General features: G+C 36.6%; 1 protein-coding gene across 3 annotated transcripts in view; it reads left to right on the forward strand.

Moving 5' to 3' along the window:
- The window catches only part of ROCK2 (Rho associated coiled-coil containing protein kinase 2), a 94635-nt gene extending 78956 nt beyond the window's left edge, over positions 1-15679 (forward strand). Inside the window, exons 21-34 of one of the 3 annotated variants that reach the window (XM_084203246.1) lie at positions 18-121; positions 258-444; positions 775-868; positions 985-1079; positions 1801-1980; positions 2197-2365; positions 2749-2925; positions 5320-5390; positions 6359-6447; positions 7516-7594; positions 7795-8056; positions 8673-8886; positions 12211-12323; positions 13542-15679. In XM_084203246.1, the coding sequence (XP_084059372.1) occupies positions 18-121; positions 258-444; positions 775-868; positions 985-1079; positions 1801-1980; positions 2197-2365; positions 2749-2925; positions 5320-5390; positions 6359-6447; positions 7516-7594; positions 7795-8056; positions 8673-8886; positions 12211-12310 (1821 nt within the window). In that variant the 3' untranslated portion in view covers positions 12311-12323; positions 13542-15679. The remainder of the gene's footprint in view (positions 1-17; positions 122-257; positions 445-774; positions 869-984; positions 1080-1800; positions 1981-2196; positions 2366-2748; positions 2926-5319; positions 5391-6358; positions 6448-7515; positions 7595-7794; positions 8057-8672; positions 8887-12210; positions 12324-13541) is intronic. The other 2 variants (XM_084203247.1, XM_084203248.1) reach the window with 2 other exon arrangements.
- The last annotated feature ends 284 nt before the right edge of the window (positions 15680-15963 follow it).

Consider the following 15963-nt stretch of genomic DNA (forward strand, 5'->3'; position numbering starts at 1 on the left):
CCAACTTTAAATTCTAGACTCTCTATAAGACACAAGTTCGAGAACTTAAAGAAGAATGTGAGGAAAAGACCAAAATTTGTAAAGAAATGCAGCAAAAGATACAAGAGTTACAGGATGAGAGGTAGGTTTTGCTTGTTGGACTACTAATACATAAGAGATCAGGATGGCTTTTTGTTGTTTTCTTTCCTTCCCTCCCTAACCTTCCCATTTTAAAGTTAAAAGTATATATATATATAATAATGTGCAATAATTTGCAGAGATTCCTTGGCTGCTCAGCTAGAGATTACTTTGACAAAAGCAGATTCAGAACAACTTGCCCGTTCCATTGCTGAAGAGCAGTACTCTGATTTGGAAAAAGAGAAGATTATGAAAGAGCTGGAGATTAAAGAGATGATGGCGAGGCATAAACAGGAACTTACTGAGAAAGATGCCACCATAGCCTCAGTGAGTTACATGATCTGTAATTTTGGTAGACCTTTTACGTGAGCTTTATTTGCAGTTTGAGTTATCCATTGCTCTTTAGCAGATTTAGAGATATACATGGATATCTAATGTTTTAAAAATATTTCTTTCTTATTATTGAAATTCAAGAATCTCTTACTGTGTTTCTTCCATGCATTTCTCTGGCCATTCTTTCTTCTGTGTCCCTTGCAGCAAGTCCTCTTATCCTTATCCTGGTCTCACTCTGCAGCATTTCCTTCTGCCTTGTAATGCTGCTTTGTTTGCCAAATGACATTTGTTACATGTTCACATGTCCTTTTTTTTTTTTTTTAGTTGGAGGAAGCAAATAGGACACTAACTAGTGATGTGGCTAACCTTGCTAATGAGAAAGAAGAGCTAAACAATAAACTGAAGGAAGCACAAGAACGTACGTAATCTCTGAACCAAATGGGATTTAAATTGGAACTAGATTTGTTCTTTAATAGTACTATATGCATTTGTCATGAGTTTTCATAGATTTTTCTTTCAATTTCCTTGATACAGAAATTACAAAGCTAAAAGAAGAAGAAGCAAATGTAGGAAATATTAAAGCACAATTTGAGAAACAGTTGTTGAATGAAAGAACATTGAAAACGCAGGTAAGCAAATATATTCAAATGCATGTAGGTATAATGTTCATGAATCAAATAATTTTTAATAAAATACTTTCCATTATAAACTATTGATATATAATATACCAGTATTGCTTTATTTGTTTGTGCTCTGAAAGAAAATATATTGGGCTTTTTTCCCCTTCTTCTAAGTAGACTTTCAATGTAGTGAAATTGAATCCTTATGATTCATAATAGAGGAACTTCTAATCCAGATGTATTCCACCAGCAAAAGTCTTTCATTTCCATCAAATGATTTGAAGAAAAAAATTCTTAAGCTTTCCGTGACATCGCGTAATCTTCCATACACCTTGCTTTAACTGTTACAATGTTACTGGTTTCAGTCTGATTTACATATCTCTACAAGTTGTATAAAGAAGTACATTTCTGATTTTAAATCTAGATTGTTTTTAGAACAAGTAGCATTTTAATACAAAGACACATTTTGCGTCTATCTAGTGAAAATGGAAGGGATTGTTTAAATGAGTGAAAGTGATCACACAGCTAATGTTTGCTTCAAGTAAAAATGACATCATTACCTTCTTTTATATTTTGTGTAATATGCTGAATCAAAGCATGCTTGTAGTACTGGATTGCAGAGTTCTTAGTTTATAGGTAGAAGTGCCTGGTTAGAGATGGAGAGAAGACTTTATTTCTTCACAGCTTAACTCTGTGTGGTTTCTGTCACTTTTTTCTTTCCCATGGGAAGGCTGTGAATAAATTGGCTGAAATCATGAATCGGAAGGGTCCAGTCAAACGTGGAGCTGACACTGATGTACGGCGGAAGGAAAAGGAAAATAGGAAGCTGCACATGGAACTGAAGTCTGAACGAGAAAAGTTAACCCAGATGATGATCAAATATCAGAAGGAAATAAATGAAATGCAGGCAGTAAGATCCTTTTGTAAATATAAACATGGCAGTATTTTCTGTAAAGTCTTAGTATTGATACAGACTTTAAATGGCATATCCAATCTCTGTTTCTGAATTTCCCCAACCAGAAGAAATACACAGAATATATATTGAGATTGGCTACAAATTCTGCATCATTTTATCTGAGTAACCAAATATTGTGACAATAGGACATCTTGTGATTTATCCCTGCAGCAAATAGCAGAAGAGAGTCAAATACGGATTGAACTGCAGATGACTCTGGACAGCAAAGACAGTGATATTGAACAGCTTCGTTCCCAGCTGCAGTCACTGCACATTGGGCTGGACAACAGTAGCATAGGCAGTGGACCTGGAGAGGCTGAGGCAGATGATGGATTCCCTGGTATGTTAATTTTATTACTATTTCTGCATTAACTGGGTTTATACCAGTGTTTTTCCATAGAAACTGGAGTATTAAATTGATGATCTGATGATTCTGTGGTTCTCATCTTCATCTATTTCTACTATCTTACCGATCCTTTGATAGTGATCACTTGCTCACCTGCTAACTAAATCTGTCTGTTGTAATACTTCACCTTTTATTTATTTAAAGAAATGTTTTTAAAATTCTGTTGTACTCCATTAGAACTAAATGTTTTTTTCACTTTATTTTGGTGATTACCTTACAATTATTGTATGTATGTGATAAAATGTAAAACTAATACTCTCTTAGAGATTCTATTTTGACTTCTTTTCTACTTTTCCTCCTTTATGCTTTATGTTTAGTCCATATCACTCAATCCCACACTATGGAATCCATGTCCTTTACCTATCAGCATTCTTCTACCTCTGTCAGTATTGCCACTAAGCCTTCCAGTTCTCGCATGCTTCTTGATTCCGATTCTGACTCAGAGGAAGAGCCTTTGTCTTGTTCCCACAGCCCTACAGAAGTTGATAGCACAGGTGACATCCCTGAGAACCGTTTGGTTTTGTTCTTACTGTGTTCTTCTTTGTTTCAGAACTAACACTATTAATACATAATGAAAGAAACATAAACCAAATCTGGCAGATAACATGCTGCAGCAGCAGTAAACATTGCCATCAAAGACATGAGAAAGTTTGCATGAACAAATAACTGGTCTGTTTTCTCTAAATGTTTGCAAATGCTTGCTGACAGTTACAAACCCACTGTTTTTATTAAGGCATTGAATAAAAGCCTTATGGCTTGTTTTCAAGATAGCCTATACACATTTTCTGCAGGTCTCTGTATGACTCCAAGGTACTGGACACCAAAAAGTCAAATCTTTGTGTTTGAGTGAAGTGTGGAAATACCTAACTCCTCACATCTAAACATAGATGATTTTCTTGTAGAAATTCATTGTACTGAATATTACAATGTTTCGCCTTAAAAGTATATTATGAGTGATAAGGCCCTGTTTTATAAATTCTATATTCATTTTATATGACTACACATACACCCTTTTAACAAAGTTTCTGTTTAGAGCTAATATTAGAGGTGGGTTTTTTATTGCATTCAAATCCCTGTATTTCACATGAGTCTCCTTTATAGTGTGAATACCTTTCCACTGAAAGTAGAACCTCTTTTGGTATTTTGACATTACTTCATCAAACTAGAGTAAAGAATAATGCATTTCTTCTATTTTCCTCATTCTCTGGTTTTTGCTCTGAAGCTTTTAATGAAAGAAAACCTACATACATACTTTTTTTTTTTCCTTGTTAGCTGCTGTTGTGGTATGTGCATGGATTTGCTTTGTTCTAAAGTAAAAATCATAGCTAAGATGGGATTTTTTGCTGACATAATTACAAAATATTTGAGGCAGGATGGTGTCTTCTGTTGTTTTTCCCCTCCTAGTGTTTATAAGCATATTTTGAGAAGTTTGGAATGTTCTGCCCTTTTTCTGATCTGTTAATATTGAATGGAGACCAGAAGTGAACAAGTATAATGAGAAGCTCTCCATTTGTCTAATTTAATCTGTATTACAGGTTACAGAGAAAAATAGGAAAATCATATTTTAGGGAATAGGAGAAAGATGCATATTTTTTGCTCTACTTCTGCTTCCTGGATATGGGATAGACTATTTTTTGTATCAACCTTATGCTTGCTACACTGTCTATGAGCTTTAGTTGAAAGGAACAATATAAGGTGGCAGGTATGAGGCAAAACAAATGTTACAGAACTGTTTCATGTACTTAATATGTGTATTAAAATAGGTCCCCAACAGCTTGCTTGTAGGGCAATAAACATTGAAGACTGTGGGTATCTGTGTATCTTGCTTTAAGTCTCTCTAACACAAAAAGAATTCTGTTAATATCTAGTAATTATTTGCTCCTACCCATGTGTTAAACATGGGCAGGAACCTGCAAATGCCCTCTGATGAGAAGAAAAATAGTTTTTGTAATTTTGGAGTATGTTTCTACCTGTTCCATGGTTTTGTCTTTGTTAATGCTTAACACTTCACTATTTTTGACTTTGGAGGTTCCTCAGCAGTAGTCAAGGTTATCTGCTAGGGTAGGAAACTCATTAGAAAAATATTATTGCAATTAAGTACTTTCCCTTAATAAAACATAGGGGGAAGAAACACTTGTGTCACATGCAGCTACAAAAATAGGGTGGAAGGGTATGTAATTACCAAGCACTGGGGAAGTGTGATCCTGTTGAGCTTTTGGTGACTACTGAAACGTGTGTGTCAAACAACAGCTGAGCTCTCAATACTCTTGATAAATCAAATCTGACAAATGTGCCAGTGTAATATAAAATACTGCAAGTGTGTGAAAGGGCAGTTGAATTCAGGCAAGGCCTAAGAGTTACCCAAAAATTACTTATTTTGGATCAGAAAGCCTAGGAGATACCCGCAGAATTAGAGAAAGGAAAAATTTACAGACCAAAAAGTATGAATTAGAGTACTAAAGTGACATTTTCCCCAGCATATGGGCTATATAGGTTATTTGTGGTGGTAATTTGCCTTTTTTTTGGTCTTGGATTGGATGTTGTGTGGTCTGTACTAATATCTTTAGATGCTGTTGTAAAAGGTAACAGTCAATAGACATAAGGCTTTTAAGACATGAAAAAATTACTAAAGGGAATGTGTGTGCTATAATCGCAAGTTTCTTCTTTGTGATTGCATTGCTGGTTATTGGCTGTATTCAGTGGTGCATTATATAATGTATTCCTGAACATTTTCCATGGTAAACTTCACAAGATTTCATACTGTTAAATAGTTTGTCTTCTCATGTCTGCTCTCTTGCTTTATTATTGATGTTCAATAACTTTAAAAATGTACAGAAGTCTCAAAAATATTTTTTTGGTCTGTTCTTTAATACATACCTCTTTTTCAGAATCAAGATTGGAAGGCTGGCTATCAATGCCTGTTAGAAATAACACTAAAAAATTTGGATGGGTTAAAAAGGTAAGAAAACCAGATTTATTATTTTGTTTCATGCATAGGTTCAACTTTAAACTTACTGTAGGTTTTCAGCACTACAGTTTTTCTTTTATGTGTTCTCTCCTTACTTTAATGTATAAAATATGTTAACTGGTATAGCTACATCTGAGAGGAGCAGCTTAAGACAATTGCAATAATTTAAGACACCTCTTTGTATAGCCAGAGGTGAGAACAGTTGTTCATGATCTTCAAATGTTTGTACATTCCATAAGCATTCCCAGCAGTATTACACAGGTGGAATTAGGCAACATCTGGAAACAGATGCTCTTGACAATTTCTTTATTTAGGAGATAAGACTAAAACCTACTCCTCCTCCTTGTGCAGCCTTCTTTTGTTTACTGCTTCCCAGTAACCTCTTTGATGAGTCTTTGTCCAAAATGTAACATCCACATTTTCATACAAATTTCCTTACTGCTGCCCTACAGTTAATTCTAGGCAAAATTCTGGAAGTAGGACATCTTTTAGGTAATTAGCTTTTTAGTGAAGATTGCTAGCTATTCTGGTAAGTATAATAGTGATCTTTTAAAATATGATCCCTATTAATTGTGCACCCCTGAAATAGGCAGGGAATGACAGTTACTCTCTCTACTAGTCCAAGTGAAAATTAAATCAATAAAATAGAAAAGAAAAGCTTATATCCTACTTTCTTCCTGACCTTCATTTTTGTTTCTTCATAGGTATTTAAATATGTTTAAAAATCACTTAATCTGATAATATAACTTGATTTATCTGGTAATCAGAATTTTTTTGTTATGCAATGAATTCCTTGGCATGGACTTAGTATACAGTACTACCACTATCCACTTAGGTACCATTTAATCCAATTGTAGAAAAATATTGCTACAACATATGTGATAGATAATTGCTGTGACATATTTGACATCTGTGATGAGCTGAACTAAAACATGTTTTATCCTTTTGTCTCCTAACAGTATGTAATTGTAAGCAGCAAGAAGATCCTGTTCTATGACAGTGAACAAGATAAAGAGCAATCTAATCCCCATATGGTATTGGATATAGAGTAAGTATTGCCATGTGTGTTTCCTTCTTCTGATCTGTAGGTGAACTCTGTTGGAAAGATCTGTGACCAAAGGGCTTTTTGAGGTGCATTCTGGGAGCACAACATCATATGGGACATGACTTTTTTAATCTGAACTGTAAAGCTGGACCGACTGTGGTGCAGAGGGGGGTTTGCTGTAGGCACTGGTGCAGGAGGAGCAGTGTGGTGCTCAGACTGATCCAGAGAGCTGCACTGAGCCCTGGTGTACCTGAAGTGGCCCCACTAGGCTCAGCTAGACCTTCCTCACACAGACACACTTGGGAGCAGAGCATGTAAAGAAAACTGTAGCACAGAGGATAAAATTTTTAGTTTTCATGTATTTTCTCTTACAACATAGCCTTATAGGTGGGTTATATAGTTAATTTATTTTCTTAATAAATGCAGTGTCATCTTAGATATCATGAGTTCTAACGTCATTATAGCGCAAGGATTTTGTATTGCCTGAGCTTCATACCTCCTCAATGTTTCTCACAAGCAGCTCCTCTATGCACTGACTGTTCCTGGTCCTTGCAGCAGTCATCTGACTCCTCTTTCTCCAGATCCCACCAATCCATGCTTTCATGCCACTTGTTCTTATTGGCTACAGGTGTGGCCTGTTAAGATCAGGCCTGCTTCTAATCTTTAGTAATTGGTCCAGCTGCAACTCATTGGGGGATAAGATTACCTTCTATACCACCTTCATTTACCCATACTGTATCTTCCTACAATGCAGAATGTGGCTATTCAGAGCATGGGGACAGGATTGTGTTAGAAAGGTGCCAGCAGCCATTAAAGTCACATGATGATGGTTTCTCAGTGCTTCCACAAGTGTAGCTGGATGCTTGTGACTTCTTTTTATTTAGAGTTTTTGGGAGTTCATGTGCAGAGTTGAAAGACAGGGCTTTACCAGGTGATTAGAAATCTGTACAAATTTGATAAATCTCTAATGGTTCTAAGCCTTAGTGAGGTATGTTGTATCCTAACTTAATCTGTCATACTTATCATTGTGGTAACAATAATTTTTGTCCTTATTGAAACAATTTCCTATAGCAAACTCTTCCATGTCCGACCGGTCACTCAGACGGATGTCTACAGAGCAGATTCCAAGGAAATTCCTAGGATATTCCAGGTATTCATTATTAAATTAATGTTTCTAGTGTAACAGACATGGCTTTTCAGACATTGTCAAAAATACTGTCTAATGAAATACCTACCAAAAAATCATTGACAAATCATTCCTAGTGTATTTCTTCAATCTTTGTACTTAGATAATGACTGTGAATTTATATTTGCCATCTCAGAGTGTTGAGATTATTTTGCTTTTTCTAGATCCTATATGCTAATGAAGGAGAGAGCAAAAAGGAACAGGAATTTCCTGTGGAGCCCATGGGAGAGAAGTCAAATTATATTTGTCACAAAGGACATGAGTTTATACCTACTCTTTACCACTTCCCAACCAATTGTGAAGCTTGCATGAAGCCCCTGTGGCACATGTTTAAACCTCCTCCTGCTCTGGAATGTCGCCGCTGCCATATCAAATGTCACAAAGATCACATGGATAAAAAGGAAGAGATTATAGCGCCTTGCAAAGGTAAATAGCAAGTATTTAAATATGCAGATAGTGCTGGAGTCACAAGGCATTCTCATAGATCAGAGGATTCTGGTAATGGTCCGACACCAACTGAACATTAAGGTTGATTTGTCTTTTGTTAGTCAGCCCCTTTCTGAGGGTGTCTCCATGCAGGTCACTGTGCTCTGGGTTCATGGCACATGGCTGTGGTGTGCATGTACCTGTTGTGTTGTCATCCTCATGCAGCAGAGCGTGGTGGTTGTCAGGTGCTCACACTGTGTGTTATGCTCTGCTGTGGGAAACAACAGCACTATGGAAGGGGTTACATTTGGTGAAGGTTGCTCTTTATGACTCAACATTACATTATTTCTTAATATCAGTCACACCTCTTTGCGTTACCTGTGTTTTCTTCCACTTGAATCTGTATCTTCCACAGTACTAAGTTGTTACTCTCAAAATATAAGGAGGAAGCACTGTCGGCAGCCATGAAACCTACTGGTTCATTTTACTTTTGACCTCTCTGCTGACTTCTCTGCTTCGAGTATGAGAGTATCCTAATCTGACAGCTAATTTTTGATGTGGGGCCATGTTTAGAATAATAATGATACTCATTTTTATTTTTAAAATCGTATTACAGTGTACTATGATATTTCTACGGCAAAGAATCTACTACTGTTAGCTAATTCTACGGAAGAACAGCAAAAATGGGTGAGCCGACTGGTGAAAAAAATACCCAAGAAACCTCCAGCACCAGACCCCTTTGCTCGGTCTTCTCCCAGAACTTCCATGAAGGTACAGCCAAACCAGTCCATCAGACGACCAAGTCGACAGCTTCCTCCAAACAAACCAAGGTGACACAAGAGCTGCTATTTAATTTATTGTTCTAAATGTTTACTACAGTTGGTTTCAATTCCTTATTCAGGGTAAAAGGGCTCATGCTAATGTCTCATGATCCCTAAAAGAATAGTCTCATCAGATTCTTTTGATTGGGTAAAAATTGTCCATATAAAAATTGTTAGTTTACTGCTGGACCACTTCAAGGGAGCAAAATCCTATGTGCTGTGCTGTGGAAGTTGATAGCATTCTGCAGGTAGCATTTATATGATTGTGCAGGGCAGTTTCTGGCTTTTTTCCAGTTTGCTTTTTTTATCACCTGCAGTACTACTTTATATTTGTTTCTCTCAGCTCCCAGTGCTGGCAGCCTGGGAAAAGGTTGGTCTCACTTATTTTGTTCATCGCAGTGTTGCAGTTGAGCAAAGGCTGAACATTTTTCCCCAGAGAGGTGATTGGGCAGTGCCTAGACAGGATTGCTGTCCTTTTTTCTGTGACCAGATTGGCACCAGTATCTCAGGTGGCTGGGTGAGACCTGGGCTGGATGAGTGGCCAGAGTTACAATGGAGAATGCAGGGAAGCACACTCTTGCTGCGATGCTGCTATTACCACTAAACATCCTTATGCTATGAAGCATAAGGATCTTAAACAGATACTGGTATTTTAATGGGTGGAAATGCAGAGTGGAAGGACTTAGAGTAATTTAATTTCACTTCCCTTCCAACCTTCATACAGTCTAATTTTTGTTGATTTTATTTACATATTTTAGAGGGAATCAGACCTCATAATTTGGATTTTAAATTAATAGATTTATTATAATCATGAAGGAAAAAAACTTTTAAATCACTTTTTAGGGACCAAGTATTAAAGAGTTTCTTTCTGCAAAAATAACCAAAATATCAGTGATAGAATGGAAAGCATGAATCAGGAAAACATTCATGACAATTTGGGGGACAAGTAGATCACTTCTGTACAGTTTACAGTCTAACTTAGTGCTGTTACTCTGTTTCTTGCTGTTAACATATAAAGGTATGTGATAAATTCTGATTTTTCTTTCAATAGCTATTCTTAGGTGTTCTCCAAATAATTTTTTTCCTTCCAATACCCTTTTTTCAGTCTTCAACTTTGGTACAAAATGCTTTCGTAGCATAGTATTTACCATTCTGTACTGGTAGGAAAAGGAGGGGAATGAGTGTTTTTGTGTGTAAAGCATGTAATTCTTCAGTTTAAGTTTCCAAGTTAGCCTCACAAATGTACCTAACAGATGAAAAATGTAGTTCTGTGAGGTCATGTCACCTATTACCAGAATAATGCAGGTCTGTCAAACCAGTGGTAATTTATATGGATTTAAACACCTTTAATTAGAAACCACATTCTCATAAATAACTGTAATTGCTATGGTAAATTTATATCTCAGTTTTGCTTCTATGAGGCTCTTGTGCAAGGGCTTACCTTATGAAAGAATTAATTTTCCTTTATGGACTTTATGAAGAATGAAGATGTAGTTGCCAGTTCAATCTAGGGACTGAGCAGTGGGCCCTGGCAGCCAGGTAGGCTCTGGGACTGCACCAAGAGGAGCACAGCTGGGTGGCTGAGGGAAGAGATTGTACCCCTCTGTTCACTCCATAGTCTGCAGCACAACACTGCCTCCACCTCTGAGCCTGACATCAGCACTGGGCAAGGACCCAGCAGAGGCCACCAGGATGGTCAGAGCAGATGCCCGAGGGAGCTGGGCTTGTTCAGCCTGGATGATGGACATGTCCAGGGGCTCCCACAGCAGCCTGCCCCAGCCTCTGGGGAGGGATCCAGGACACAGAGCCAGGCTCATCAGTGCTGCATGGTGAGAAACAAGGGGCTCCCCTGAACCAGGAGACGCTCCAGCTAGGAGTGAAGGAGCCAGGGTAGAAGGAAAAAACCAATGCAGAGAGGGAGGCCAAAGAGGCTGGACAGGCTCCATCCCTGGAGGCTCTCAACACCTGACAGGACAAGGCCTTGAGTATCCTGGGCTAGCTTTGTATCTGACCCTGCTTTGAGCAGGATGTTGGGCTAGAAACCTCCTGAGGTTCCTTCCAAGCATGGTCCTAAAAATGCTGTCCCTACTAGGAATTTCACTGAATGATGGTTTCTTTAAGGTTTTCATGGCTGTTTTTCTTACATGAGGATTTATGGAAGGGCAAACCAGTTTTTCATACAGGCCATATAATTTCTGCGTAGCCATTTGGTTGGATCATGCCAAATGGATAATTCCAAATTGGAAAAAAAACAGCTTTATTGGATTTTAATTCCTATAAATTGTTTAAGTGTAACAGCCATAGTTCATGTAACAAATGAATATTGAGCCTTATCAAGATTCACATTTAAAGGTTTAAATAGTTTAAAGCCTGAAAATACAAATTCCCCTGAAACCCATTTTGTTTAAAACATTTGATTAACTGTGTGAAACAATGTAACATGTTTATATTGATGCTCTCTTAGGGTAAGGTTTCCAGGCCTGCATCTTATGCTTGGCATACAACCCTAACTAGGATCCTTCCGGCTCACTGGAGAGATGACTAGGCTGTGTTTCATTTGTTCTAGCTACAGCAGTTGAAAAGTTAGTACTTAAGATATTAGAGCACAGAGATGAGTGCTTCTAGACAATGATTCACCTCATCCCAAAATAAATGCCTCAGATAAGTAAAATGACTCATTTGCTGACAGGGTTTGCCTTGCTTGCCTTCTTTGTTCTATAGTGACCATACAAGGAGCACAGACAGGGAGGTCTAGACAACAAGTTGATATATCCTCTTTTTTGGCATTGCTTAACTTTAAATAATGAGCTACAGAATAGCTTCACAGTGTAATCACCCTGTATTTGGGATACAGTAAAATCCTGCTATATTTGTTTGTACGTTCAGATGAAGTGCTGTCTTATTCAATGTTCTTTTCAACACTCAAAATTACATGATTTTATTGGAAAAATTGTTAGGTTTGCATTATTGTCTGGAAGGGGATAGCAGGAGAGCATAAAACCACCACAGTCAGCAAAAACAGCAACAAAACAGAAAGCAGATAATTTTATGAAAGGTACATGTTGGTCTTTCCTACTGAAATTCTAGAGAAAAAATCAACATAGTAAGAGTTCTATATTGAATTGAATGATTTTTGAGATGAATTTGCAATGAATGCAATATTCTTAACTTACATGAACACTAACTGAATCTTCATCCTCGTGCTAGGCAAAGGAAAAAACCCACCTACCTTAAACAGTCTTTCAGTTAAAAAGGTTTAGTGATAGCAAAAGGAACTTTCAAGTCTTTTATAGAAGTGTGACACTCATTAAACATCAAACCCTCCTGTTGCAGATTACTTGATCTGGCATTTAAGGACTGGGATTGGTCCTTTGATGATGTTGATGATATTGATGGTGATGATGATGATGATGACGATGTTTTTGATTTCTGAAGAAGTATAAGGGGTAAATCTAAATAGAGAGGAATGGATTTGTTTGCCTTTGAATACAGCATGCTATGTTGGATTTTGTTTCTCAAAGCAGAGAAAATACAATATCTCATTTTAAAATTTTAAATAGAAAAATGAGATTCTGTTCATCATATTGAACTTTTAGAGGAGTCATTTTCATTAAAACAAAGTTGTTGCCTTTGCCAGTGTTTTTATTTTTCTAATTTTAGACTTTTTTTTTCAAAATTCATGTCTGCCTGCCTGAAAAAAAAACCAAAACTGCTGTTTTCAGGGTTGTTGCTCATCTCTAATGTTAATACTGGGAACCTCAGCATTGAGTATTTGAAGGATAAAAGGGAGATGGTAGCAGTTGGATGTTTAGCTGAAGTAGACTTGGTATTTACAAACACTTTTCATTTCTAAGCTTTGAATATAAACTGGTCTATGGCTAGCAGACATGAAATCACTGGAGTTCTGCATTTTGCTTTTCTACCTCTGTTCTGAAGTGAATTTGACTTGGCTTCCTTTGCAGTGCTGTGCTTTCTGGGTACCTAACCACGTGTTTGCCAGCTATGTAAACAAATGGGTTTGCAGCTTTCATGGTGTGGTTTCCTTGACTGCTTTAGAAAGATCCCTCTGTTGCAGTGATCTGATTTGTCCCATGGCTTAATTCTGGATGTATTGCAAATAGCTTTACCTTTTTTATAGACCTCAGGATCTGATCATTTCACACATTGATGCAATCTTATATTTACACAGAAAAAACCCCTAAATGTTAAATGCCAAGAATTGTTTTAAACAGTATGTGAGATGCGTCTCAGCTGTATAACAGTGGCACTGGGGCTGCTCCTCTGCTGTATGCTCAGGGAACTGAGGAACCAGCTCCTGCAGAACTTAACTGGCTTAGTGTTTACAGTAATGAGCATTATGTTAATTAAATATACTGCATCTTTGTGTATTTAAAGCTTACTGATCACTAATCCTTTAGAAGTAACTATTACACTGTGCATATTGTACTTTACCCTCATGTATTGCAAGGGGGTTTAATTGATTTGGGATTACAGTGTGTAAGGATGTGCCATACTGAAGTAATGTTGCTGTTGGATGCAGAGGAAAGGAGCTTCTCACAAGTACCAATGATGAACCCATCTTAAAGGAAGACTTTGAAGAAGTATATTTTTGTCAGATTTACATTTGTTGCATTTACTGACCAAACTTCCTGCTTCTTTTTCAGCTAACTGCTTTCCGTGAATGCAGACACAGTCAAGGTGATAAATTTCTTCCCATTACAGCAAGACTGAAACATATCCCAAAATATATTAAAAATATATATTTTCCTGAGAGATTGTGCTATATATATCAGAGGTTTACATTTTTGCTGCAATATAAATTACTAATCTCTGAGGGTTTTCCTGTATTCTCCCAAGTGACTGATCAGTTGAGGAATGGTTGGTAAATAGTCAAAGGATATGTTAGGTAACCTTTTAAACTCTGTTCCACAAAAGCTTTCTTGGCAAGACACATACACTACATTTCATAAAAGGATCGAGAGGAATGAGTATTGCAATGGAAGAAACTGACTTTTCAGCTTTGGTAAAGATGCCACCAGCACGTCTGCACGTAGAACCAGAGGAAGATCCACCACAGTGATATAGACTGCATCTGTGAGAAGTGACCATTAAACTGTGTAAATATATTGTACTGTAATACTGCAAGAGGGGTTTAAAAATCTTTCCACTTTATTTTTTTATGCTTATTAATCAGATACCGTTACTTATTGCAGTTGCAACTATGCACTTGTATAAAGCCATAATGTTGAAGTTTATATCATTCATACACATCTATCAGAAGCTGCATGTCAGTGTTCAGCAGCTAGTATAGGTTTGAAGTATATACTCGTTTCAGCTACATCATCATGGGCAGTCCCCTTGTACCTGTCTAATTGCCTTAATTTAAATTTTTTTCAAGTTTTTTTTTGCCCATTCTTTCTATTTAAGGAAAAAGAAAGTTTACCAGCTCTTAGGATGCAGTTTTGCTTTGTGGCAGAAAAAATAGTGCACTATTTTTACATCTATTAAGTATATCAGTGTCAACCTATTTTGAATGTATATCGACTGGTTTTAAGGGTGGAGAAGTGTTGGTTACAGAAACAATGTCTGAGAGCATGGGATTTACTAGACCATTTGCTTGTACATGTAACTGCTCATCCAGCCCTTTTTACAAACCTCAGTACTCCTTATTGACTTATATTAACCCTCATTAAGTGCTATGAAACTTCATTTTGCCTTGTTTTTGCATACTCTCCTAGATGTGGGGTTTTTTTGTTTGTTTTTTTTTTTTATTTCTGGAAAATAAAAGAATCTGTGACTATTTTTACATTTCACAACACAATATCTGAGGACTGTCACAAACTTTAAGAAAAGTGAAACATACTGTAGATGTATTTTAAAGTTTTAATCTGGTTCTCTAGCACATAGCTATAGGCATAGATAAATAATTCAGTAGTGTGTTTTGAGAACTGATAGCTGGGAAGAAAGGGCCTCAGAGGCACTTATTCTGACTTTTTTTTAAACTTGGAGTTGTACAAAAAATATAATATATATGGGCTCATTCATGATGTGTTCATAATTATCCCAGAAAATGCATGTTTTATACAACTACAGTATGTGATGTTAAACATATTGACAGTAAAAAATGTAGTCTCCTATTTGGTCTCTTTATATATATATAAATATATATATATATTTAGAATATATATATATATAAAATATTGTGTGGGAGTGCAGTAATTTAAAATATGATCTAACACTTCAATGAAGGAGGACATTTCACTTTAAAATTTTGTTTGTTTGTTTTTGTTTTTTAAAGAGTGTTGAAATGTTTGGAAGGATAGGACCATGTTTTATTTAACACTATCATGAAAGGTGGACTTGGAAACACTGAAATACTGAAAATTAATAAATATATTTACATTTTGTAACCTCTACTACAGTTCAGCTTAACAAAGCAAGAATGTATTCAGTCTTTTATTTATGTGCTCACAAACTAAAAAGTTGTTTGTGAGTTCTTAAATTCAAAACTAAAACTTTCATATCATTTCTGTTAGGTATTATAACCCAGAGCACAGCAACAGTGGTTTTTCCCTGCTTATTTTGATTTACAGAAGTACGGTATATTTTTAGATAATGCAGATTTGCATAGAGTACAACATTAAAAATGTATACAGTAAAACTGTTTCCATTCACTGAATGCATAAATATTTTATATATATATATAAAAAATTGTTACATTGTGGGAAGTTCTATCCTTTTCTGAATTGGAGAATATTATATATATATATTTTTAAATAAACTATTTGAGTAAGGTAAAATAGTTTCTGAACTTGAGAAGCTGGTAATTAATTGAAATATTTAAATATAAAGATAACTACTGCAGCAGATATGGGAAAGGCAAGGGCTGCTCCAAAGGCAGCCCAGCAAAGGCTGTGTGTTTGGAGAAAGAGCAGACTCTGGGGGAGCTGTTTGGCAGCTCTCCACTGCTGGGGCTGGATCCTTTGCACTTTCTCTGCTGGCTTGCCCTCATTTCCTGTGAATGCACGGGGCCCTGGAAATGTACTATATGATAGTATTTGCTCGCCCCAGGGTATGAATTCTGTG

The sequence above is a fragment of the Fringilla coelebs genome (genome assembly GCF_963513975.1).
Source record: "Fringilla coelebs genome assembly, chromosome: 3".
Classification (NCBI taxonomy): domain Eukaryota; kingdom Metazoa; phylum Chordata; class Aves; order Passeriformes; family Fringillidae; genus Fringilla; species Fringilla coelebs.